Source organism: Pelobates fuscus, chromosome 13 (genome assembly GCF_036172605.1).
Source record: "Pelobates fuscus isolate aPelFus1 chromosome 13, aPelFus1.pri, whole genome shotgun sequence".
In the NCBI taxonomy this organism is placed as follows: Eukaryota; Metazoa; Chordata; class Amphibia; order Anura; family Pelobatidae; genus Pelobates; species Pelobates fuscus.
In genome coordinates this window covers 42,013,239-42,040,028 of record NC_086329.1, presented here as the reverse complement: position 1 = coordinate 42,040,028, position 26,790 = coordinate 42,013,239, and the positions used below count along the sequence as shown (strand labels likewise).

Below are 26,790 nucleotides of genomic sequence, written 5' to 3'. Positions count from 1 at the left end.
CCACACTCCTTCTAGCATGTAAGTTCATTTGAGCAGGGCCCTCAACCCCTCTGTCCCTGTACATCGAACTTGTCTGGTTACAAATACTTGTCTGTTAGTCCACCCATTGTACAAAAGGAAACAAGATCAACATTTAATTCCAACAAAACATGTATGACATACGGGGACAGTAGGTGAAGAGGCTGTTTCTCAAACAAGCTCACAATCTAAATCTAAAACATGTTTGTTTTTTAAAGCACCATTTCTCTACGCTAGACCCAAAATAATGATTAAGATCCCTCTCAACACTACCCACATCTATTCTAGTATAAAAGATTTCTACCACCAGGACAATTTAAAAATGGGTAGTCCTAGTTTTACCCCGTCCAAATTATTTGAAAACCCACAAAAACACAATTTAGCAAAATGTCTATGAAACCACAATACTATGTATTAACTTTTTGGTTTGTGATTCTTACACCAAGGCAGTACCAAATAAAGGAAATTATATTATGAATAGTCACAGTGCATACAAATAAAATATATTTTTATAATAAATATTGTTGTAATTTTTTTTTCAGTTGTTATGAATGAAAAAAGATTAGTGATCTGAGATTAGGAATTCTTGGCCCAGCAATTAATTCATAAACTTGACACATTCCCCAGGATTATCATAAGATCTTACTAAAGAATTTTATCAAACATCTTACAGAATAACTCATACTGGCACAATATCAAAACCTGGCTAAGAGCATGTAAAAAGTTGTGAAAGGAACACTATAGTCTCCCAGACCACTTCCTCTCAATTAAATAGTTTGGGTGCAGTGTCCCTGTCCCTGTCTTTTGAGAAACGACAATGTTTACATTGAAGGATAACACTCCTTTAGAGGTTGTCATACTAACTGCCATTAGAGGCAATTCTGCTACGTAAACTTGGTAACGTGACGTTGAAGCCGAATAGGAAAGCATTGATGCTTTTTCCTATAAGTCATTCTGGTGTGCAGGGTGCTCGCAATGCATGCGCATGAGAACCTCAGTGCTTATGTATGGAGAGTATTGGATCGGACCATCCAGGGCCACCTCTGTGATGTCCCTTGGGAAGGATAGGTCAGCAGCGCAGAGGGAGACTCAATGCTGGATCAAGGTAAGAAAAAGAAAAAAAATGTTTTGTTTTTTTTACCCTGTCAATGCTGGGGGATGGAGTTGGGGGAGAAGATGACCTTATACCACTAGGTACAAGAACACTATAACTTTAGAAAATACAGACTTGTATTCCTAACATTATAGTGTTCCTTTAAGGTCAAGTCCTTCTTATATTCCTCTTTTCATTCATGAAAACTTCACAACATAATGTGAAACATGATCAATGTAGAGAGGAGAAACTATAGTTTAGTATATACAAATAGTGTATTGTAGTGCATTGTAAACCTCAATATTTAAAAACAAAGGGCTCATTTGGTAAAAACTGCCACTCCAGATTTGCATATGACTTGCTTCAGTGGTTGAAAGAGCTAAAATCGCTAATTGCTTGCAACAGGTAATATAAAATTACCTGTTAACACCACCCACAGTTATTCTAGAATTTAAAAAAAAAACCTGAAGCCGCTAGAGGCGCTTCTCCGACGCTGGATGCGAAAATCGCATCTAGCGTGCAGAACGTCCATAGGAAAGCATTGAGAAATGCTTTCCTGTGGACTGTTTGAACGCGTGCGTGGCTCCATTCCACTCGGGAGCTGACGTTGTCGGGGGAGGAGAGGTCACCAGCGCCGAGGGAGCCCAGCGCTGGATTCAGCACCAAGGGAAAGGGGGTCCTAAGGATGCTATAGTGTCAGAAAAACAAGTTTGTTTTCCTGACACTATAGTGATCCTTTAATGCATTCTAATTGTGGTTAAAATATATATTACAATATATTTGTGTACAGACACTTCTGAACTCTTTGTAACCAGGTCTGATCACCTAAGTGAATCTAGACAAATTTGATATCAAACACGGTATATTTGCTAAACATAATGTACCTAAAATAGAATTGCATCTAAAATTAAGTCCCAAACTCAAAGTGAATTACCATTCTTTGAACTTACAACTCTTCATTAAACTTGAGCTTGAGCCATACAAAATCCTTCCCCTCAATTTGCTGCCAAAGTCCCAGACATCAAGATGTTCTATGAGGAAACATGTCTCTGGTTGAAAGAACAAGTTATGTTATGCACTCAGATGCTCCAACAACATGGAGCTCCTAGAAAATATTGTCATTAGTATACAAAAGAGGGACAGAGAGAATTAAGGACTTTCCCTCCTAAACAGGGACATTAGGGAGGTATGCATCTTAGTCTTGCTGTAACAATGATAAATACATTTTGATTTGCTCATAGATCCTACAAAATAAAATAAAAAATGCTCATCTGTCCCGTTACATTTGTTTGCTGTTTGTTTTGTCACACGCATCTACACAGTTAACAAAATTAATTGAAATCTGAAATAAAAAGAACTGGTACCCTATAAATCAGTCCAAAAAGCTGCTCATTACAAGATACTAATATTCGTAACATATTGCATGCATTAGGACCAGGTCCATTATGATTATGGGAAGTGCATGAAAAGGTCTGCCCTGCTTTTTGTGTCATTCATCTGCTACAGGTAGGATTTCAGGTAATAAAAACAAGAAAACTTGAAGCGAGAAGGACCATAAATCCTAGGACACAGCCAAAAGGTTACCATGACAACCACAGCCCCTAAACAATATTATCCTAGTCCTTTTCTTTTTAATGTTTATTGTAACAAAGTAACCTTGCATTTGGAATCTAGAGAGTTTAGTGAATTCTCACATGATAAGATGCCTAATATATTGGAAACACAATAAATACTGAGGGAGGAGGATGACATGAACCAGGAAGTAGAACACAGTGACACCCAAGCCTCTTTCTGATTTTTTCCCCCTGTTTACAAGTAATTGAGCGTATGCCACAAGGAGCTCTGGGAGATGTAGTTTATACCTCATCAAAACCCATAGGGTTCAAGTGAGCAGGACTACAAATCCCAGTTCTCCCTGTCTTAAGCTCCTGTTAAAATGCACAGCCTACTGCAAATCAGAGCAACATTCTTTTTTTGGTTTTCTTATCGGATGATTATATTTAGATGAGTCTGACTGAATTAAATAAAATCATAGGAGGTAAGCATTAGATATCTTTAAATTAATTTTATTACACGGTGGCTTTTTACAATTTTTATTACACTATGTATGTGAAATTATTTCATTAAGGGGACATTACAAACATTTACACTGATTTTGAGATGCCCACAGCTGTGTACTTTCTATAATAATATTTGCAATGCAACTGATTTTAGTGTTAATAGGTGTAGAATGGCATTTGATTTGTCTAATTGTATATTTGGTTTTATAAAAGCTCTGTGATTATCTATTCCATGAAATCAGATTTCCCTTGTATTAAGCAATTTAAGTAGGTAACATTGTTTTTTTGTTTTCAGACTTTCTTTGTTTTGTTTAAGTATTGATAGCTTTATGAAACAAATAACATGAGTATTGCAATTTATTAAATACTTTTTGGCTTAACCCCTTAAGGTGCAAACTTCTGGAATAAAAGGGAATCATGACATGTCATGTGTCTTAAGGGGTTAAATTAAAGCAATGCAGTTATAGGTTTATGTTGACCCAATTACATTGATTAAATAGTTACTCATGACTAGCTGACAATTGGGTTGTAACATTTAAGCCAAAATAGCAAAAGTTGGACACTCCCCTCACCCTTTATTTTTTTTATTTATTCATTATCTTTAGAATGTTTGATTGCTTACTTAGGACCAGTGGGTGACACTCTCTGCCTCGACTACTGATGAAGAGCATGAATCTCTCTGTGCAGTGTTTAGCTCATTGGCTGAGAGTGATCAATTTACGCTCTTATCCAATGAGCTGACCCTGCACTGCGGAACTTAGTTCGGGAGCGCTAACGAAAGCTCCGTCTTTGGATCTTTGGGCTCTCCGGCATTAGTAGTAGACGTAAGGAGCTGCACCCAGCATACCCCAGGTAAGAAGTCTAACAGTTTTAGAATTACTTACAGTATTGGCAGCCAGGGGATTCCTGGCACCATAAGCACAACAATGCACTACAGTGGTTATGGTACTTGTAATGTTTCTTTAATTCAGAATACATATGGAGTGTAAAATTCACTTCAATTAAATTTTTTAGTGGATTTTAAAAAATGCAATGTATGCACCCATAATGTAAATGGATATTTAGATTTAAAAACTGGACTCCTTTCACCATTTCTTGCTGTAATAGGATATCAATCAAATAGGGATTGTGTGTGTGTGTGTGTGTGCGTGTTGTCACGCAGAAAATTTTAGCCCAAGATTTGAATTCACCAATCTGCATATACACCCATTCACACTTTAGTGACAAACACTGTATGAGTCACTTTACATTCTGTTTTCTACATTAACCCAATGCTTTGATTTGTAGAGTAAGATGGAGTTTGAGGAAGTTGCAGTGTATTTCTCTGAAACCGAGTGGGAATATTTAAACGACTCTCAGAAGGCACTTTACAAGGATGTGATGATGGACAATTATCAGACGCTTGTATCACTTGGTAAATCAGATTTTTATGTCGTAGGCTCGTATGAGAATCTTGTAAATGTTTTTTGAAAAAAAAAAAGTGTTAATCCTTTCTAAATTTTTTTTCAAAAAAACAAGTGCATTTTACTATAACCAAAGAAGTTGCGCACTATCCAAAATCCCTATGCACATTTAAATAACTGGAGGTTTTTAGAATCTCTCCAAAGGCCATTTAAAGGGATTCTCTAGTGCCAGTAAAACAAACCTGTTTTCCTGGCACTGTAGAATCCTGGAGTGCCCCCTCCCTCCCGCTCCTGATCCCACGTTGCTGAAGTGGTTAAAACCCCTTCAGACACTTTCCTGAATCCAGCACCGTTGTCCCTCGGCGCTGGGTCAGGCTCCGCCCACGCTAATCCCCCTGCCGGTGGGGGAGACTTAATGCACATGCATGGCAACGGCCGTGCGCGCATTAGACCTCCCCATAGGAAAACATTATTCAATGCTTTCCTATTGGGATTCTGGCTACGCTGGAGGTCCTCATGCATAGTGTGAGGACATCCAGCGTTGTTTAGACAACCAAAAGTCGTGTAAGAAGCAGGAAGTCCTTCTAGTGGCTGTCTGGTAGACAGCCACTAGAGGAGGACTTGACCCTGCAAGGTAATTATTGCCGTTTATAAAAAATGAAATAATTACACTTGCAGGGTTAAGGGTGATGGGATTCAATGAGCTGAAGTGATCTGGTTGCCTACAGTGTCCCTTTAAGTGTAAGCTCGCCTGCCATGTCAAGGCATAACTATTTGGTGAGTCCTACGCTAACAATTCACCTTGCTTTTTTCAGCTTCAGGTAAAAAGTCTCTGAGACAGAGGGGTATTTTTCTAAATACCTACACACTTATTAACCCTTAATAGGGAACACATGGGGCGGGCAGCAGCATTGTAACAAAGCTGTGTGATACAAAAACAAATACACATATACAAAACTTCGTAGGTGAGCCTACACTCAAATGGCCACTGGGGTGATACTGAAAACCCCCAGTTATTTAAATGTGCACAGGGGTTTTGGATAAACATTTTTATTGTATGTATTAGGGCTGTTGTGTACTATGGTTATTGCTGCTGCCCAGGAATAGTGGGAGTTTGAGTGGAGGACTTAGTTTTGTATATTTGTATTTCACCTTTTTGCTGTAACCTCTAGTTACTATTGCTTATTTGAATCTGATATATTGCAGATGCTATTGATTCTGTCAATTTACAGGATTTATTGAAAAACCAGTGATCATATCAAGCATTGAAGGAGGAAAGGATTTATGTATAAATAATCCTTTGGATGGAACCTTTTCACGAGGTAAGAGACTAACACTATTTTCGTTTTTCTTTGCTTGGGAAAGTGCTTTTATTTGTGCAATCCATTAATGAATTACTTGGAGTACATTATATTGTCCCCAATGCCTTAAAGGGGGGTAATGAGCACAATAACCAGTATAGCCCACTGAAGTGATTATGGTGCTGTTGTAGAATTATTAGGCCCCTTTAAATCTATACCCTTATATCTCTTTCTCATGCTCTCATAGTCTTATAAGAATGCTTTGCTCATAGAAATCGTGTGTCAGCAGGAAATGTTAGGTTCCTGCTGAATGAAACATTGTAGCAGCTAGTCTTAATAAAATGTGAAGTTACTAAAAGCCTTGAGAACTAACCTTGATAGACTAACGTGCCAACTATTCAAAATGGCTGCCAAAGCCCCCCTCCCATCGAGTGAACTCCTCGTGCTAGCAAGATGGCGCTGAAATCTGGAGGAGAAGTTCATGACGACAGTAGTGACCTAAGATGGTACACCCAGTAGGGAGGGAATTTAACTAACCAATTACTGATTTATAATTCTATGTTATCTTGAATTCTGTAGTGATGTAATAATGCCTTTATAAGGGTCTGCGCACCCATTTTCTGTGCTCTTGCCATTAAATTTCCTGAAGTGCTTTCATTAACCTGAACCCTGTGTCTCAGTGTGAAATTACTTCTGCGTGCACGCAACTTTATTATTTCTAATTTGGACAGGAACAGATAGTCATTCAAACTTATTGGTTTGCTGAAAAGAAATCTATATCAGTGCCAGGAGTCCCAAGCCACTTTTTTAGCTGTAAACAGTAAATTCATTTTGAATGCTTTAATATTAAACAGTAATCACAATTTGCATCTGTACCACTGGCCCTCAAAAACCCATATGGGTCTTGCATATCACATGATCAAGGTAGCAAGAAACTTTGCAAACATTTTAAGAAGGTACCAGAAGGAGTGAGACCTCACTCCAAATTGTCAAATTTTTCGCTCTAATTTTTTTATGTCAGTCCTCAGTCTGATATTACTACATGTGTTATGGTACTTTTTAGTAGTAAACCAAAATGTTTAAATGTCTATCTGTTCCTGTCCAAATTAATAAAATTGAATTGCGTATATACGCTGAAGTAATTAAGTCTGACACACGAGGTTCAGGTTAAAATAACTTCGAGAAAATTTATTGGCAAGTGATTAAAAAGCGGGCGCGCAGGCCCTTTTAAGAGGCATTTTACGTCATCATTGATTATTAGAATATCAGAGAATAAACATCATTAATTGGATTAATTGTTAAGTGTCGGGATTAGTGTCCACCTATCAATATTATTAATTGGCTCAAAAACTAAGTGGTTAGTCCCGTGCCCACCCACCAAGAGGTGGGATTGTTCTGGACACGGGTGGGGACAAGGGGGTCTTGAGCGTCATTTTACACGGTCGGTGATCTCAGGCCTCGTGGCCAGGTGCAAGGTCTCTTATGAATAGAACATTTCATTACTACTGTGTTCTCATGGCCTTCAAATTATACTATGTTGCAAGTTAAGGAAAAGTCAGCAATTCCTGTGTTAATCATGTCTTTATAGAAAATACAGTCTTTGTCTATTGTATTAGATGTGCTGGGAAATTCTGTCATGTAAGGTAGTTTTAAAATGAACAAGTTAGGTTATGAGGACAAAATGGAGGAATGAAGAAGTCAGGTTAGGAGGACAAAATGGAGGAATGAAGAAGTCAGGTTAGGAGGACAAAATGGAGGATTCACAGTATAAGGTTAAAATGGAGTTAGTGCAATAATTCAATACGAGTACAATAAGGATTTTTAAATAATCCCACATCACATGTACCAAGAGAGAGCGCTAGATCTTGGGTCTGTTTCATAGTGAAGTACTGAACCTTAGGCACAAATGTAAAGTAGACGGTGACCAGGAAGGATACATAATCTACGTCTTAATACAGTTCCTTTTGGATGACCTTGAATTCCATTTGAGTCAGTAAGCCTGCACTTGTGGAAGAATTTGAATTTTTTTTTTTTTTTTTTTTAGATTTATTTTATTTATAAATTTTCTTAATACATGTATATCATATACACATTAATTATACAACATTTTCCATTGATACAACATTTATGAATAATCATATTAATTATCTATAGCCTTAAGTATATATCACAGTCCAATTACAAAAGGAAAAAGAAAAACCATAAGACAATAAGTAGCATTTATGAGAATCGGTGTGGGTCAAACCTTAACCTAGCAGTTCACTGTTGTATAGGAAATTTGGAAGTCCAGGGTAACCACAAGAAGAATTATATGTAGGGTTGGATTCCATCTTATATTGGAACCTAATCTGTTCCAATATATCTTGCCATAATGGCAGATCTGGTGATTTCCATGCTCTAGCTATATTTGAATTCCTATGTAATAAATTAGTTATTTTATTCTAAATTCTTATATTGATTGCCTGAATAAATGAATTCTGAATGTTGTTGCACACTGATTTACTTTGGTATCTCGGGCTACACATTTCCATATTTCAGCCATCATGACATTCTGTATTTAATCTTTCTCAAGGTTTCACAGAAGACAACAAATATGGGTCTAATGAGAGAGAGAGAGCTGAAGAAGATAACAAAAGAACGGTACCCAATAACCTTTATGATGAAAAACCTTTCATGGCTACTCGTACATATAATCTTCGGAATTCCAAAGGGACTCCAAATGACTGTAAGAGTGATGTGATGATTCATACCATAAATCAATTTATCAAATACTACGAAAGTAGTGACATCAGTGAAACAGACTCAGAGTATGGTTCTCGTCACATTAGAAAGAAAACGGTTCGTAAAAGTAGACGACAAAAACAAAGTCAAAAGAGGAGAAGCATTCCACAGGATTCCCTTGTTGTAAAAGAGGAATTTAACTGTTCTGAATGCGCAAAGAGCTATGTTAACAAGTCATGTTTGGATAGACACCAGAAAAAACATTGTGAGAAGGCTCTTCACAAATGTTCTCAATGCGGAAAATGCTTTTCCTTAAAATTTCATCTTCTTCGTCACAAACGAAGCCATGCTGTTAAGAAGCCTTTTTCTTGCAATGATTGTGGAAAATGCTTTTCTGATAGCTCCACGTTGCTGAAACACCAGAGAATCCATTCTGGGACTAAACCATTTGAATGTTTAGAGTGCGGAAAATGTTTTACGATCAGCACGTATCTTATCGTACACCAGAGAACTCATACTGGTGAAAAACCTTACAAATGCTCTGAATGTGATAAAAGCTTTAGTCAAAGTTCATCCCTTATGATACATCAAAGAACACACACTGGAGATAAGCCATATGCTTGTACATTTTGCAGGAAGACATTTAATCACCATTCACATCTCGTTACTCACAGACGAATTCACACAGGCGAGAAGCCGTTTGCTTGTCCAGACTGCAATAGGAAATTTAACCACAGCTCCCATTTGGTGTGTCACAGAAGGACTCACACAGGCGAGAAACCCTATGCATGCACAGAATGTGAAAGGACATATGCGCAAAGGCAACAGCTTGTTAAACATCAAAAGCGTCATGCAGAAGAAGGACTCATCTTGCGCAAGCCTGTTGCCATATAGATGGTAGTTGTGGACTTTTTTCCCCGTTGTTTCTTTGGAACTTTAAAGCTCATTGAGGTTTATTTACGAACCTGTAAGTTGTGGTATTTTGAGAACCAAATGGAAACATTCAGGGCAATTTTGAAATACATTATCCAAGCATTTAAAATGTATGTGTGTGTGCTTTTGGTTTTTTCCCTTCTGCTCAGTGTTTGTCAATCAGTTAAATTTCTTGTTTACTAGGTGAATTCCCACATCTGTTCAACTCTTTGAAAAACTACCAGCCACAGGACATCATAACATGACTTTACATAGTATATGTTTTTGTGTTGTAAGTCATCTTTATAAATTGCAATTATTGTCTAGTGTGGTGGTTCCCAAGCCTGTCCTATAAGGGACAGTAACAATACTCAGGATTTAATAAATTTCCAGTTCTGACAAATTATGGACTGTTTGTTTGCTTTTGAGGATATACATGGCAACCATTAATCTAGTGTAGATCACTGCCTTTAAAATCAGTCATCATGGATCCAGAGACAATCAGGATTTTAGCGATCATTTTCTTCCTCTCACAAGGCAAATTGTGTGCCTTACATTATGATTGGATTGTTTTTCCGTTTATTTAAAAAAATAAAAAATGAAATTAATACAAATAATTTCTCATCCAAATATCATCATTTCATTTTCAAATTAAACTGACAATACCAAAGTACAACTTGGTTGCATGAGAAATACACAGTAGATAATTTTTACCACAGTTTCTGAAACCCTGGTTTGAGATCGCCTGACCAAATAAAAAAAATCAGTTGGCATACTGTCTCTCAAGTTGTTATTGTCCAAAGGGGTTGTCACCTTTTGTCTTCTTAAAATAGCTATACAATCTGACCATACTTTGTACTCTTCCCTCTCTGCCCCCCACCCCCCCTTTTTTATTATGGTATGTTTACAAAAAGAACAAATGGAACATTAGATTACAATTATATATGTAATCTATCTATATATCTCAATGTAACTCCTTGGAATATTAGTCAGTGGCTGCAGTACAAGAGGGGTGTCATTGGCATTCTGCTCTCTTAGCACATCTTAGAAATGAATACTCCAAGCACCATAACCACTTCAGCTCACTGTAAAAGTTTTATGGTAGCAGGATTGCCCTTGGCCTCCCTCCCTCACATTGTCTGTAGTCAAACCTAATCTGATCACTACTTCAGTTGTATTTTTATGCACACTTTTACGAGCAAGCCATCATAAGACATGCCTACATTCAGGGTGAGTAGTTGGAAATTCAAAGGTAATTTTATGCCAAACTGGAAACTGATTTAGAGGTGTGTGTGTGTGTGTGTATATATATATATATATATATATATATATATATATATATATATAAATATTTTTACATTCTTATTTTTTTGCAGAGCAGAGGTAAGTATACAAACGGGTACAAGTGTAGTAACAGTGATTAAATGCATAGGTATGTAACTTCAAATGTCAAGAAAAGCTGCACTTTTTTGTGTTTTAATAATTCAAGGTAAATTGAACACGTGTGTGACTAATGATGGTCCAACAAAAACACAAGTAAGCTTGATCTTTTGATAACACAGAGATTATCCAACGACAAAGTGCCTACCAAGGAATATAGCCCTAACGATTTAGTTAAGCTAAGCCAAGTGGCAGGTACTAGAAATAAAATTAAAATAATAGTTCCACCAGGTGATAAACAATAAAAATGAGTAACTTTACATCTGCAGATGGTATTCGGTACAACATCAGGCTCTAGCGTAGACTAGGTACTGTTATCTAGTTAACCTTATAGTGGACATGGAGTAACATTAACTGCATAGCAATATAACACATGAGGTAATTCTACCAAGAGGGAGCAGTACATGTTGGCATCCGAATGTGAAAGAGCCATGCAGGTAAGTAAAACTGCAGGTGTTTATAGAAAATTAGGACAAAATAGGAAGAATAAAATTTACATAAGATAATGATGCACAACATGCTATGATAATAAGAGGGTTTTCACCAACTACTATAATTAAGCTTAACATAGGAAATGATCAATAGTGGGGAAATTGCCAACCCAGCATAAATGGGGCATTCTATAGGGTGCACACAAGGGATAATAAATAAATACTGAAACAACTTTTGCCCCCATTGCATCAAGGCATGTCGGCGACATTACACCCTATGCCCATGCTTGTCATAAGGCAAGATTAAACATTCCACTGTTGGTCACACAGCCGGCCCCAGGCCTTTGGTAAGAGCCAATATGTGATTCCCGTTGTTACAGATACCCTTGGAACTGTAAAAAATGCCCCGGAATGTGTGTAACATACTCCTCCTCACCTTGCGGTATCTGCACCCAGCCTCCGTGCGTCTGCATAACTGAGCCTTGCAGCATTATTATTATTGCCATTTATATAGCGCCAACAGATTCCGTAGCGCTTTACAATATTATGAGAGGGGATTTAACTATAAATAGGACAATTACAAATAAACTTACAGGAACAATAGGTTGAAGAGGACCCTGCTCAATCGAGCTTACATTCTATAGGAGGTGGGGTGTAAAACACATTAGGACAGGAATTTGCAATCAAATAAGGTGGGCTGCCCTTTAGGAGAGGGCAAGAGACAGGTATGTGAGGTAGGGGTTCATCTTGGAGGCCATAATCTTTCCTTAAGAGATGGGTTTTAAGTCACTTCTTAAAAGATGCAAGACTAGGGGAGAGTCTGATGGCGGTAGGCAGGCTATTCCATAGGAAGGGAGCCGCCCGCGAGAAGTCCTGCAAGCGCGAGTTGGCCATACGGGTGCGGACAACGGACAGGAGGTGGTCACGGGCAGAGCGGAGAGACCGAGAAGGGACATACCTATGGATCTGTGAGGAGATATAAGAGGGGCTAGAGTTGTTCAGTGCTTTATAGGTGTGAGTTAGTACCTTGAATTGACTCCTATAGCATACAGGAAGCCAATGTAAGGACTGGCAGAGGGGTGAGGTGTGAGAGAAACGACTAGAGAGGAAAATCAGTCTAGCAGCAGCGTTCATTACAGACTGTAGGGGTGCAGTACGGCTTTTGGGAAGACCAATCAGGAGAGGGTTACAATAATCCATACGGGAAATTACTAGAGCATGGACAAGCTCCTTGGTAGTATCTGGTGCAAGAAAGGGGCGGATGCGGGCTATGTTTTTAAGATGTAATCTACAGGATTTGGCAACATGCTGGATGTGAGGCTCAATGGTGAGACCAGAGTCAAGTATGACGCCAAGACAGCGCGCTTGCAAGGATGGACTGATGTTGGTACCACAAACTTGAAGGGAGAGTGAAAGAGGAGGATCAGTATTAGGAGGAGGAAAGACAAGGAGCTCAGTTTTTGAGAGATTGAGTTTCAGAAAGCGGGAGGACATCCAGTCAGAGATGGAAGAAAGGCAAACAGTGACACGTTGCAGAACGGCAGGGGAGAAGTCCAGGAGGAGAGATATAGCTGGGTGTCATCAGTGTACAGGTGGTAGTGGAATCCAAAAGAGGTAATAAGTTTGCCAAGAGAGGCAGTATAAAGAGAAAATAGAAGGGGACCAAGGACGGATGCCTTGGGGGACTCCAACCGAGACAGGGCGAGGGGAGGAGGTATCATTAGAAAAAGAGACACTGAATGAGCGTTGGGAGAGATAAGAGGAAAACCATGAGAGGACAGAGTCACAGAGACCAAGCAATTGAAGAGTTTGAAGAAGGAGAGCATGATCAACGGTGTCAAAGGCCGCTGAGAGGTCAAGAAGAATTAGTATGGAGTAGTGGCCTTTGGATTTAGCTGCGATTAGGTCGTTAGTAACTTTGATAAGGGCAGTCTCTGTAGAGTGGAGAGGGCGGAAGCCAGATTGAAGGGGGTCAAGGAGAGAGTTGGGATTGAGGAAATGAGACACACGGGTAAAGACAAGTCTTTCCAGAAGCTTTGAGGAAAAAGGGAGCAGGCATATGGGACGGTAGTTAGAGAGGGTGGATGGGTCGAGGGATGGTTTTTTTAGTATAAGTACTACAGTGGCATGTTTAAGGTCAGCAGGGACGATGCCAGAAGAGAGCGAGCAGTTGAAGATGTGTGTTAGAGAAGGCACGAGACAAGTGGAGAGAGATCTGATAAGGTGAGATGGGACAGGATCGAGCGGGCAAGTGGTGGGGCGAGAGGAGCAAAGAAGAGCAGCCACCTCTTAGTCAGTAGCTGGGGAGAATGTCTGAAGGGTAGGAAAGGTTTGATCTATGTGTGATTGAGAAACAGAAAGGCAAGGAGGGGAGAATTATTTCCTTAGCTGTTCAATCTTGTCAGTGAAGTAACATGCAAAGTTATCAGCAGTAAGGTTAGTTTTGGGGGTGGCCACAGCATGGCGAAGAAGAGAATTAAAGGTGTCAAAGAGACGCCTGTGGTTGCGGGAACATGAACTAATGAGAGAGGAAAAATAGGACTGTTTGGCAAGGGCAAGGTCTGCACTGTATAAACACAATATGAATCTATAATGGAGAAAGTCTGATTGGGTACAAGACTTCCTCCAGGAGCGTTCAGCACAACGGGAGCATCTTTGCAGGTAGCGCGTTGATTTAGTATGCCATGGTTGGGGGCGGGTCCTCCTTGAGGTGCTTGTTTGGAGTGGCGCTGCAGTGTTCAAGGCAGATGTAAGAGTAGAGTTATATATGGAGATGGCCAGTGAAGGACAGGAGAGGGAAGGGATGGACAGCAGTTGTGAATCAATGTCAGCTGACAACTGTTGGAGATCAAGAGAATTGTTGATGGAAGCTGGTCGTTGCGGATCCATGGCTAATTATATGCCCACGTTATTGACGACTTCTGTGTGCATGTAATGTCATGCGGGAGACGCGCGCAAGTTTTGGGGTCAAAGATCGATCTCTGCCAATCAGAACGGTAAAACAGGTATTTAAACTCAAAATTACTTTTCCTCATTGCCCTGTCGTGGTTTCCCTAGTGGTTGTCTGAGAGTGTGTTCCTGAGCGGTTATATTCTGGTTTTTGACTTTGGTTTCGTTTTGACTTCCCTGTATTCTGGTATCCCTAACTTCTGGCTTTCCCTTATCGTTGTGTCTCTTTCTGTATCCCCCGACCTCTGCAAGTATCCTGACTATTCTTTGGTACGTTAAGTCCGGCCATTCTAAGGCCCGGTAATACGTTACCTATTAGTCCTCAGTGTGGCACAGTTCTACGTGCTGGATCAACTAGTAATGCTGACAATATGATGGAACGGGAGTCCCTCTGAAAGTGCAGGACATGCACGGGGATATCCACTTCAAGACCCTCCGCCTGAAAAAGAGGTAGAGGGAAGCAACAGCCTGGACCAGCACCATGTATTGGTTGTTCGGGAGTTCCTTCTCTTGGTCTTTTGGCGTGTTTGTGCAGCTGAGATCCATCATGTGGGGCCAGGTTTAGAGGTCACAGGAGGCGAGTAATGCAGTGGGCTTAAACTTTCACTCTTCACCGCCATCATGCTTTGTCGATAATGTAATTTCAGTCACAATTCCGCAAATATTGCTTCCATTCTCAGTAGAGCTTTTTTTTATTTTGTATCCTTAAATAGACAATCCAACATCAGGGGAGCCATCTACTAAAAAGTGCCTTATGAGAATAACAGACGTCCGAAGTTACAAAAATTTTGGATGCATTTTGGCCATTCGATTTGATAATTACTGAATTTCAATGAAACAAAAAACATAATTTTTTTCCTCTTGCACACGTCTGCTCTGAAAGGAAAAATTAGTTGCCTCCTGTTCCAGAACCGGAGGATGACTATCTCTGAGTTACTTACACTTTTACTTTATTATATATATATATATATATATATATATATATATATATATATATGTGATTACTTATATATATTTGCTGCTGTTTTCATGTGCATGTTATGTTACAGAGTGCAATAAGGAAAACTAGATATAAAGGTTTTTTTTTCATTGTAAATATAATTTTTTTATTTTATTTTTTAAATTCTTTATTTTATTTGTGCATGGTTTGACAATGAGCATGCAGAGCCACGACAGCTGCTGCAAGCAGTTTCATAATATCACATAACGTGGCAGATTAAACAGCACAGTTTTTTCTATTTTCATCGTGAAATTAACAAGCTATAAGACAATAGAGGTTTGTGATAAACATGCTAGGCTAAGTGTGTACATATTAAAGTCGTTGTCGCTTGGTGTTACAGTGTGGTATAATACTTTGCTTTACGTGTAAGGGAAGATGTTTATAGCTAGGGCAACATTGCAAGTAGACATTCTCGCTTGGTTGACTACGTATGTTGTCGTATGACATGCTGCAGTGTGGTTGCGGTGTGTTGGTTGTGCGTTGCCTGTAGAGTAGCAATACCTATGCGAGCGTGTGCTTATGAGTGCCATAGGGTTATCACGCATACATAAAGGTGCGAAGGTACATTTAAATGCATCAAAACAGGCTTATTGTAAGTTGCATGTTAGTAGATAAGCTTATCAGGTATTACAGGGTAAGTATAACCAGTAGGTAACATGCTAGAGACATTTATATATATGTACCGCTAAGTAATGTAAAATTAAACATAACATAAGAAAGTCTATGTTTCTTATGTTATGTTTAATTTTACATTACTTAGCAGCCAGACTCTACAGCACTGGAAGCTGGTGAAGGACGACTTCTACAGCTGATAGTCAGCCAACACCACAGTCCGGTAAGGAGATAGAGTGTATCGCCATATCATAGCCTGGGCCTCCTCCTGCCCCCTCCAGACCGGTTAGGAAATGGTGGTCTCCCAGACTGTGCATCAGAGCCGATCTTCGCGTCCAGGCCCAGGTGGGAGCCACATCCCTGTGTCCAAGGGTCACCCTGCGATGTGCGGTAGGACTGAGTCCATCATGCTTGAGCATGTTGCTCCAACGAGCCCCAGCCGCGGCCCGCCCTGGTGCAGTGCCTCTTTGAGGCCATTCCTGGTGAGTAGGCTGTAAGCAGGCCTTCGGAGAAGCGGGCTCAGGTCTGGTGGCCATCTTGTTTTGGGCCTTAGGTTCATGTGGCGGCGTGGTATTGCCTCCGAGTGCTGTTATGGGGCAAGGACCGGGATAACCCCCCCGGTCCAGAGGGGGGGATCGGGACTGGGCCCGCGATGGTTCAGCATCTCTGTTGGGCTCCGTAGGGCAGGATAGTGGAGCGGCAGCCGTCCACTCCACTCACCGCCAGGCAGGTCCCGCATGGTACGGCAGAGATCTCTCCCCCGAGGGACTAAAACTCCAGGAGCAAGCCTCTCTTCGGCTCCGGTGGCCCTCAAGCACCGAGGATCGCAGTTGTGAGTCATGTAAGTTATCAAAAGTCCCGGTTTTTAGGCTTAATAGTATTTGGTTTGCAGGAGCTGGTCTGTCCTGCGACCATTCAGCTCGGCGGCCCGGCCCCGCCCCGTAAATATAATTTTTATACAATTTAGTTTTTTGCTTTGAGTTGCTTACCCTTTTCTTTACCGGCAGGATATAAAGGTAACTGTAAACCAGCCCACTTGCTAGAATTGTGTGGGCATTAATACAAGTAATAAACGGAATCAACACAGTAAAGGAGGAGACTATATTTAAAAGAAGAAAAACTACCACAACAAGAGGACATAGTCTTAAATTAGAGGGGCAAAGGTTTAAAAATAATATCAGGAAGTATTACTTTACTGAGAGGGTAGTGGATGCATGGAATAGCCTTCCAGTTGAAGTAGTAGAGGTTAACACAGTAAACGAGTTTAAGCATGCGTGGGATAGGCATAATGCTATCCTAACTATAAGATAAGGCCAAGGACTAATGAAAGTATTTAGAAAATTGGGCAGACTAGATGGGCCGAATGGTTCTTATCTGCCGTCACATTCTATGTTTCTAATCTGTAATGCTGTTAAATATAGTAAAATGTAACTGCATGCATTACCACAAAATTCCACATGGTGGCTCGGAGTACCTGCAATTAAAAGGAGTAGTCTATAGTGCTCAATGTAGAATTGAAAATGTATTAAAGCCAAAGATTAAAAACACTCACATTTATACTACTAAGGTAACATTTATTTGAATACAATAGTGGAGGATATATTTTTCATAATCACCCCCTTTATCCCAAGGGTTTCATAGCACTGGCCGCCCTGGGGACAATTTACAGCCCCCTAAATACTTTAATGCGGCGCTTGGCCATCTTGGAATAGAGAGGCATGTCCAAGTCCCAGGCCACCTTTTTTTAATTTATTCTTTTAATTCTTTATTTTTGTGTGCATGAGAGTGACAGACATTCTTGCAGTGCCCCAACAGCAATGGCAAGATAATGAGCTGAACAATGCATAACAGTTATAAGGCATTTGATTGTACTACACATTTTTTTTGGGTGATAGGGAGTACAGGCTAGGCAGAGCATGTCTAGAGGAGATTCTAAGCAAGATCTTCTATTCTATGCATGCAAGTTCATAGACATGTAGGTAAATAATGTTTGTAACGTAGATTGTGAGACATGCTATTGGTACTGGGTTAAAGCAGTGAGACAGCAAGGTTATGCCAGGCTAATGATGGGTTCTGGCGTAGGCTCTAGGTTGTCAGATGGTATTGGACCACTGGCCTCCGGGGTGCCTCAAAATTGGAGTAGTAAACAGTAAATAGTTGTGTTATTGGCAGGAGAGGGAAAGTATAAGGGAAAGAGAGAGAAAAAAACAAAAAAAAAACAAAAAAAAAAACCGAAGCATTAATGATATAATTACACAATGGCAGGCAGTGTGGTATTGTTAGTGAGTGAGCGCCAGTCCAAGATGAGACGACTCTGTGGTCACCACCCTGGGAGCGAAGCTTGTGCTGCGTCTGGTTCATCCGATCCCCGCTTGTGGCATATGTGTGGCCTGTGCTTGAGCGTTACGGTGATCGGTGTTGGCATACCAATGCAGGGCTTCGTTTCCGCCCCAGGCTTGGACGAGTGCCTGCTTCATTTTTATGCTGACTCTGGTGTTCGCTGGAGCCAGGCTCTTCCTTCTCTCTGGGTAAGTAGTGGGTTTAGATTTAATGCGCCTGTGCCGGCGGGTTATCCTCCGCTTTGGCGCCTGATGCTTGGGGGTTGTGCTCTGAGGGGTTCTCAGCCCGGGCAGGCGAGCAGATGAGTGAGCGCAGGCTTGTGTGCTTTGCCCGGGGGAGGCCAGTTTCCTCTCGACTGCTCTGTGCTCTTAGGAGGGATTTCCCTCTCAGCCATGACAGTCTGCTCCCGCTCCAGGATCCTCCGCCAGAATCTCTGAAAAATGTCATCCAGACGCTGCAGTGTAGATTCCAGGCTGCGTTGATTCTCTATGGAGGCGTGTAAGTGCTGCGTGGTCGGCAAGCAGGTAGCCGCCATTTTGTGGCTTGGTGTATCAGACATTCCTCTGGAAGCCAGTCTGTGGCAGGAGACTGGAGTCGTGCTTGTTGCCCCAGTGTGTTCGGTATGGACCGGGATATCCCCGGGGGGAGGGGGGGCTGGATCGCCGCCGAGCCAGATGGGGGTTTTCAAGGCGAGGAGATTGTCCGCCTCTCCCCAGCCTTCTCCCAGTAGGCCGCAGCAGCGTGGCTCAGGTCTCCAAGGGGTTACAGGCTAGATTCAGGTATCTGTGAGTATCACACGGGCTCGGCTTCCCGGTGAATCCCCCCAGTGTCAGGGTACGTACGATTAATCAGGGTTATCACCCCAAAGAGTGCAGAAAGCCCGGGAGCTTGAGCCCCACACGTCTCTCCTGCATGGATGCCAGGCTCCGCCCCCCCAGGCACACCTTTTTAAGTCTCAGATTGCTGGTAGCCACATCCACATCATGGCTGGCAAGGGTGCTGTGCTGCATATCCCCCATCAGCATCCAAAGAAGCGGGACACCAGTGGAAGGGAGGGGGGGATAATGGGGAATGCCAGTGATGTGATGGCATCACTCTCTCCAAACCAGGGGAGTCAGACGCAATTGGAAAGGGGACAGGGCTACACAAATTACAGGCAGATCAGCCTAGCGTGCATGCCTGGCTACTTGCCAATCAAAGAGGTAAATCCACTGATGGCAGACCATGCTGGAAGCACTGTTTCAGTGGTCTCTACCGGGTCCAAGAGTGTAGCGTATCTAATCCCCAAAAGCAGGACACCAAGGAATAAAGAGTGTGCACTCCTGGCTACTTGCCAATCAAACAGGTAAGTTCACCGAGGGCAGACCATGCTGGAAGCACTGTTTCAGTGGTTTCTACCAGGTCCTAGAGTATAGTGTGTCTAATCCCAAAAAGCGGGACACCAGGGAATAAAGTGCGTGCATGCCAGGCTACTTGCCAATCAAACCGGTAAATCCACCGATGGTAGACCATGCTGGAAGCACTGTTTCAGTGGTCTCTACCGGGTCCAAGAGTGTAGCGTATCTAATCCCCAAAAGCAGGACACCAAGGAATAAAGAGCGTGCACTCCTGGCTACTTGCCAATCAAACAGGTAAGTTCACCGAAAACAGACCATGCTGGAAGCACTGTTTCAGTGTGTGACGAACCCTGCTGCATAGACCTGTATTGCTGGTTCGTCTGTTTGCCTTGGATTCGTGGATTTCCTGTCCGTATGCTCTTGTTCGTACGTTTCCCTAAGTACCGATTGAAACTACCGAACCATCGGCCACCCAGGAGAGGAGTGTGCGGCTCATTAACACCTTGACCACAATTAGAACGTTGTGGTTAACCGCAAACACCTCTCCATTCCATTCGTACGGGTGGTCGTCGTTCATATGCCGAACACAAGGCGGCGGCCATTTTGGACACGAGGTGAATCAGCGGTGTTCGGTGCAAAACCTATGGATCTAAAAACGGACTCTTTATCTACCGAACACCGCTGGAGACGGCCGCCCCCTTCTATTCTCTTGGAGGCGTACGAACACCGGTCAGTTCGGGAGTTTCTCTCATTCGTATGGACTTACCCAGATAGCCGTCCCATGGAGTCATTCGTATACCGAAGGACTTATGAGAGACTTTGACTCCATGGCGATTGGACTGTGTACATCGGACCTGAGCGCTATTCGGTAGGAATATGCCCTCAGATACAGGCTATCTGGGGATACGTTGCACGAACACTATACATTCGGTACTTCTGATTTTATGTATTTTATTGCATTTTTCGTATTTGATTTTAAAATGGCGATGGTCCCTATCCTCGGAGTTAATTAGGTTTCTCCCTAATTATCTCCGGGATAGGAAAGAATGACTTATGGGTAAAATGGGAAGGGCTTATGTTATAGCCACTGCGATTGGCTACTGAATAATATATTTTACAGTCTTCCACAAGGTCCCCTAGGGGAGTGTCTACCTTGTGGAGACCTGCATAAATACCGGGCAGGTAGCCCCCATTAAACACATTACTGCTTGACCTTCAAGACGGAGCTTTGTCTCGTTTGTGGAGGGATTTACTATTGGGACAGCGTTTTCGTTTATTTCTGGCTGTGGAAGGATTTCGGATGGATTGCTGATCGGGAGTTACCGCATTCATATGCTCCGTTCGGGAGTTTTATGATCGGTTGGACTGAAATTGCATTTCTGGAGAAAGGGGATTATCGACTAAACGGCGGCTTCATTCCCCTGGCGGTGAGTGTCGTAACAATTGGTGGCAAGCGACGGGATGAATCCCACCGCCCTGAAGGCCAGCTACACACCCCAGATTGGAAATGCAATATGAGGAATTAAGGCGTGCTACCCTTAAAGACATTTTGGAGCGCAGAGGACGATCAGCGAGCAATCTCAAGAAAAGAGAGATTATTGCTATATTGGTAGAGATGGATACAGCACAGGGAATGGAGAGAGCTAATGTGCCTGGCCTGCTGGATTTAACACCCGAGGAGATATCGTTTAACCGGGCAGTTCAGATAAGGCTGGCACACTTTGGCCCCAACCCTGCAGCGGATATTGTGGTGCAAGTGCAAGCCGCAGTGACAGCACAACAGGCGCTCCAGAGGAAAGGAGCTGCAGCAGCAGAGGTACCCCATAATAATAATGGAAAGAAAAAGGTACCATTTGCTGCTTTTAGAAATTTTATTGAGACTGAGGTAGAGATAGACGGGTTCCTGGCGGACTTTGAAAGACAGTGTGCTTTACACCAGGTGCCCGCAGAAGAATGGGTCACTATCCTCTCTGGGAAATTATCCGGCCGGGCCAGTGAAGCTTTTCGGGCCATCCCAGAGGAGGAAATCACTAGCTACCGGGCAGTAAAAGATGCCCTTTTGGCCCGGTACGCTGTTACTCCTGAGGCGTACCGGAGGCGATTCCGGGACACTAACAAACAGGCTGGTGATTCCTATGTGGAATGGGCATGCAGGGTACACCGCACGGCAGCCCACTGGATGACAGGGTGCCAAGCGGTAACTGGGGAAGAGGTGCTGCAAGTATTCCTGCTAGAACACTGCTTTGACAGGTTACCTGCAGGAGTTCGTGAGTGGGTCAGGGACCGTAAACCCGCTACCTTCCATGAAGCTGCTCGTCTGGCCGATGAATACACTGATGCACGTAAGCTAGATCAGACAGCAGCCAAGGTCCCTGCCCGAGTGGAGTACAAACCGGCAGCACCTCCAACCACCAATGTATATCACCCCCCAGCACAACGTACCCCCACTATGCCGCCAGCAACCAACTATGGGCAGTCAGCCCGATTCAACGCCCGGGATTACTCAAATCAAATCCGGTGCTATGGATGCAAGCAACTGGGGCATAAAAGACCAGAGTGCCCATTAAACAATGCCAGCCAAGCACAGTCCTGGAGAAGACCAGCCGGCGGAGCCCAGCAGCCACCTCAGCCTTCTGCTCACTGCCTTGAGCAGGAGGAGTTTTGGGGTATCCTACATGAAGCAGACCCAGTACAAGCAGCTCAGCAGGACAACCGCCAACAACACAGACAGACCGTTAAGCTGAATGGGAAAGTGGTCACTGGTCTGAGAGACACCGGAGCTACTATGACCCTGCTCCAAAAGAACCTGGTTTCGGAACACCAGCATACTGGGAATACTGTAGCAGTAAGGGTGGCAGGAGGCGCCGTGTTCCGCCTGCCTGTTGCCCGGGTTCATTTGGACTGGGGAGTGGGATCCGGACATGTGAATGTGGGAGTTATGAAGGACTTGCCTGCTGATGTTTTGCTGGGAAATGATTTGGCCCCTCTGATTTCTGCCTATGCTTCCATGGGACCTGCCGAAGCCAACCCAGTGACTACCCGTGCTCAGACCCATGCTGCTGGAACCGGCCCACCTGCTGCTGAGACCCAGGTAAGAACCGATTCCCCGACTGACACCCCAGGGCAGACTTTAGTTAGCTGGGATTCCCCAGAGGAGTTCGGGAGGGAAACCCAGACAGATCCATCTCTCCAGAGATATAGGGGCAGAGCAGATACTGGAGAAGAAGGAGCAGAGGGGGAGCGGTATGAGTGGGTGGGGGACAGGTTATACCGGATCCCTAAGCCGTCCCAGAAAAGTGTTGCCCCTCCGCCGAATCGACAGCTGGTAGTGCCCGCAAAATACCGGCAGGAGATTCTGCGGATAGGGAATGATGTTCCGCTAGCCGGACATCTAGGGTCCCGCCGCACAGCCCATAGGATTATGCAGAACTTTGTTTTGGCCAGGGATTAACCAGGCTGTGCGGATATATTGTAGCACGTGTGACACTTGTCAACGGGTAGGTAAGCGGGGGGACCACCCAAGAGCTAGGCTTATGTCAATGCCTATTATTGGGGAGCCCTTTGCCCGCATAGCCGTTGATATTGTGGGTCCACTGGCCAGGGCTAGTCCATCCGGTAAGAAATACATTCTTACCGTGGTGGACTATGCCACTCGCTATCCAGAGGCAGTAGCGCTGTCTAACATAGAGGCAGAGACAGTTGCTGATGCCCTGGTTAGGATTTTTACCAGGGTTGGGTTCCCTAAAGAGATCCTCTCTGACCAGGGAACCCAATTTACCGCTGTGCTCACCCAGCAGCTGTGGAGGGTATGCGGCATTAAACCGATACTTAGTTCCCCATACCATCCACAGACTAACGGTCTCTGCGAGCGATTTAATGGCACCCTCAAACAGATGCTGAGGACCTTTTCTGACACTTGCAGAGACTGGGAGCGATTCCTACCTCATCTGTTGTTTGCTTACAGAGAGGTGCCCCAGGAATCTACTGGGTTCTCCCCCTTTGAGCTGCTTTATGGGAGAAGGGTCCGCGGACCCCTAGATCTCATTAGAGGCCACTGGGAGGGGGAGACAGAGCAGGAAGGGACCCCCATAGTGCCATATGTTCTGGAACTCCGGGACCGCATGGATAAACTGTCTCTGATGGTAAGAGAGAACCTCCAGGTAGCCCAGGGGAGACAGAGGGAATGGTACGATCGGGGTGCCCGACAGCGAGTCTTCCAGGTTGGGCAGAAGGTGCTAGTGCTCAAACCTGTGAAGGCGAACAAGATGCAGGCATCTTGGCAGGGCCTGTATAAAGTGGTAGCTCAGGTGTGTGATACTACCTACCTTATAGCCAGCTGTTCAGATGACAGGATCCAGCGATCCTTACATGTGAACATGCTAAAGGAGTAACGTGAACGACCTGAGGATGTAGCTGCAGTATGTGCCCCCGCTGCAGACGATACTGAAAGTTTACCCTTACCCGACTTGTTAGCAAGAGATTCCCAGACGGACATGACTAGCCTCGTACAGCTAGGGGACAGGTTAAGCCCCGCAGAGAAAGAACAGGCAAGACAGCTTCTGTGGGAGAAGCAGGCGACGTTCTCCCAAGAGCCCGGCTACACTACCCTAGCTGTACATAAAGTAGAGACCCCTGGACAGAACCCCTTACGACAGCCCCCTTACCGTATCCCTGAAGCAGTTCGAGAAGGAATGCGGAAGGAGATAGAGGAGATGACCCAGCTTGGGGTCATCGAGCACTCCGATAGCCCTTGGGCCTCCCCTGTAGTCCTGGTGCCTAAGAAGGATGGGACCACCCGGTTCTGTGTGGACTACAGGAGGCTCAACGAGCGGACCACCACTGACGCCTACCCGATGCCCCGGGTAGACGAATTGTTAGACCGCATTGCCAGGGGACGCTATCTGACCACCATAGACCTGTGTAAGGGCTACTGGCAGATTCCCCTGGCCAAGGACGCTATCCCCATGTCGGCCTTCGTTACCCCATTTGTTTTATACCAATTTAAGGTCATGCCATTTGGGATGAAGAATGCCCCAGCTACCTTCCAACGTATGGTGGACAGGCTCCTTGATGGATTCCAGGAATTTGCTTGTGCATACCTGGATGATATTGCGATCTACAGTGGGTCCTGGGAGGAACACCTGGTGCATGTAGGGGTAGTACTGGATAAAATTCGGGCCGCTGGCCTGACATTGAAGCCAGAGAAGTGTCATCTAGGCATGGCTGAGGTACAATACTTGGGTCACAGAGTGGGGTGTGGGAGCCAGAGACCAGAGCCAGCCAAGATAGAGGCAGTAGCGAACTGGCCCACACCTATCACTAAGACCCAGGTATTGGCCTTCCTAGGGACAGCAGGGTATTACAGACGCTTTGTCCCCGACTACAGCTCTATCGCTAAACCCCTGACTGACCTGACTAAGAAAAACCTCCCTAAGCAGGTCCTGTGGTCTCCAGCTTGTGAAGCTGCGTTTCAAGCACTTAAGCAGGCTCTCGTGAATGCCCCTGTCCTGGCTGCCCCAGTTCCTAACAAAGTTTTCTCGTCCATACAGATGCTTCCATGTATGGACTGGGGGCTGTGCTAAGCCAGGTCGGGGAAGATGGAGGAGAACACCCTGTCGCATATCTCAGTCGAAAGCTGTTACCCCGAGAAGTGAGTTATGCGGCAGTGGAGAAAGAATGTTTGGCCCTGGTCTGGGCATTGAAAAAGTTGAGTCCCTATTTGTATGGACAGGAATTTTCCCTTGTCACGGACCACAATCCCCTTGTCTGGCTTAACCGGGTCTCAGGAGACAATGGTAGACTGCTGCGGTGGAGTTTAGCATTACAACCGTATAACTTCACCATCAGCTACCGACCCGGTAAGCAGAATGGGAATGCAGATGGATTGTCACGGCAAACCGACGTTCTTGCTACCTCCTAGTCCGGTCATCCCCAAGTTGACCCGCTAAAGGGCCAAGCCGGGTCTGCCGGAGTGTTCCACAAGGGGGGAGCCGTGTGACGAACCCTGCTGCATAGACCTGTATTGCTGGTTCGTCTGTTTGCCTTGGATTCGTGGATTTCCTGTCCGTATGCTCTTGTTCGTACGTTTCCCTAAGTACCGATTGAAACTACCGAACCATCGGCCACCCAGGAGAGGAGTGTGCGGCTCATTAACACCTTGACCACAATTAGAACGTTGTGGTTAACCGCAAACACCTCTCCATTCCATTCGTACGGGTGGTCGTCGTTCGTATGCCGAACACGAGGCGGCGGCCATTTTGGACACGAGGCGAATCAGCGGTGTTCGGTGCAAAACCTATGGATCTAAAAACGGACTCTTTATCTACCGAACACCGCTGGAGACGGCCGCCCCCTTCTATTCTCTTGGAGGCGTACAAACACCGGTCAGTTCGGGAGTTTCTCTCATTCGTATGGACTTACCCAGATAGCCGTCCCATGGAGTAATTCGTATACCGAAGGACTTATGAGAGACTTTGACTCCATGGCGATTGGACTGTGTACATCGGACCTGAGCGCTATTCGGTAGGAATATGCCCTCAGATACAGGCTATCTGGGGATACGTTGCACGAACACTATACATTCGGTACTTCTGATTTTATGTATTTTATTGCATTTTTCGTATTTGATTTTAAAATGGCGATGGTCCCTATCCTCGGAGTTAATTAGGTTTCTCCCTAATTATCTCCGGGATAGGAAAGAATGACTTATGGGTAAAATGGGAAGGGCTTATGTTATAGCCACTGCGATTGGCTACTGTATAATATATTTTACAGTCTTCCACAAGGTCCCCTAGGGGAGTGTCTACCTTGTGGAGACCTGCATAAATACTGGGCAGGTAGCCCCCATTAAACACATTACTGCTTGACCTTCAAGACGGAGCTTTGTCTCGTTTGTGGAGGGATTTACTATTGGGACAGCGTTTTCGTTTATTTCTAGCTGTGGAAGGATTTCGGATGGATTGCTGATCGGGAGTTACCGCATTCGTATGCTCCGTTCGGGAGTTTTATGATCGGTTGGACTGAAATTGCATTTCTGGAGAAAGGGGATTATCGACTAAACGGCGGCTTCATTCCCCTGGCGGTGAGTGTCGTAACACAGTGGTCTCTACCGGGTCCTAGAGTGTAGCGTGTCTATTCCCTGGTATCCCGCTTTTGGGGTTTAAAGTCGGAACG

General features: G+C 43.9%; 1 protein-coding gene across 2 annotated transcripts; it reads left to right on the top strand.

Moving 5' to 3' along the window:
* The first annotated feature begins 3,042 nt into the window (after positions 1-3,042).
* On the top strand, positions 3,043-9,912 carry LOC134583042 (zinc finger protein 501-like). Of its 2 annotated transcripts, XM_063439793.1 has the most exons (4): positions 3,043-3,149; positions 4,459-4,585; positions 5,807-5,896; positions 8,448-9,912. In XM_063439793.1, the coding sequence occupies exons 2-4, from the start codon at positions 4,465-4,467 to the stop codon at positions 9,488-9,490; spliced, it is 1,254 nt and encodes a 417-aa protein (XP_063295863.1). In that variant the 5' UTR covers positions 3,043-3,149; positions 4,459-4,464; the 3' UTR covers positions 9,491-9,912. The 2 variants fall into 2 exon arrangements, with proteins under 2 accessions (XP_063295863.1, XP_063295864.1); XM_063439794.1 differs by lacking the exon at positions 3,043-3,149 and having other exon boundaries at positions 4,308-4,585.
* Positions 9,913-26,790: the final 16,878 nt, after the last annotated feature.

Excerpts from the sequence above, each read along its gene's own strand:
- LOC134583042 (XM_063439793.1), top strand. The coding sequence starts at position 4,465 with ATGGAGTTTGAGGAAGTTGCAGTGTATTTCTCTGAAACCGAGTGGGAA. Across the intron at positions 4,586-5,806 it reads TCAGACGCTTGTATCACTTG|GATTTATTGAAAAACCAGTG; the intron begins GTAAATCAGATT and ends GTCAATTTACAG. Across the intron at positions 5,897-8,447 it reads GGATGGAACCTTTTCACGAG|GTTTCACAGAAGACAACAAA; the intron begins GTAAGAGACTAA and ends ATCTTTCTCAAG.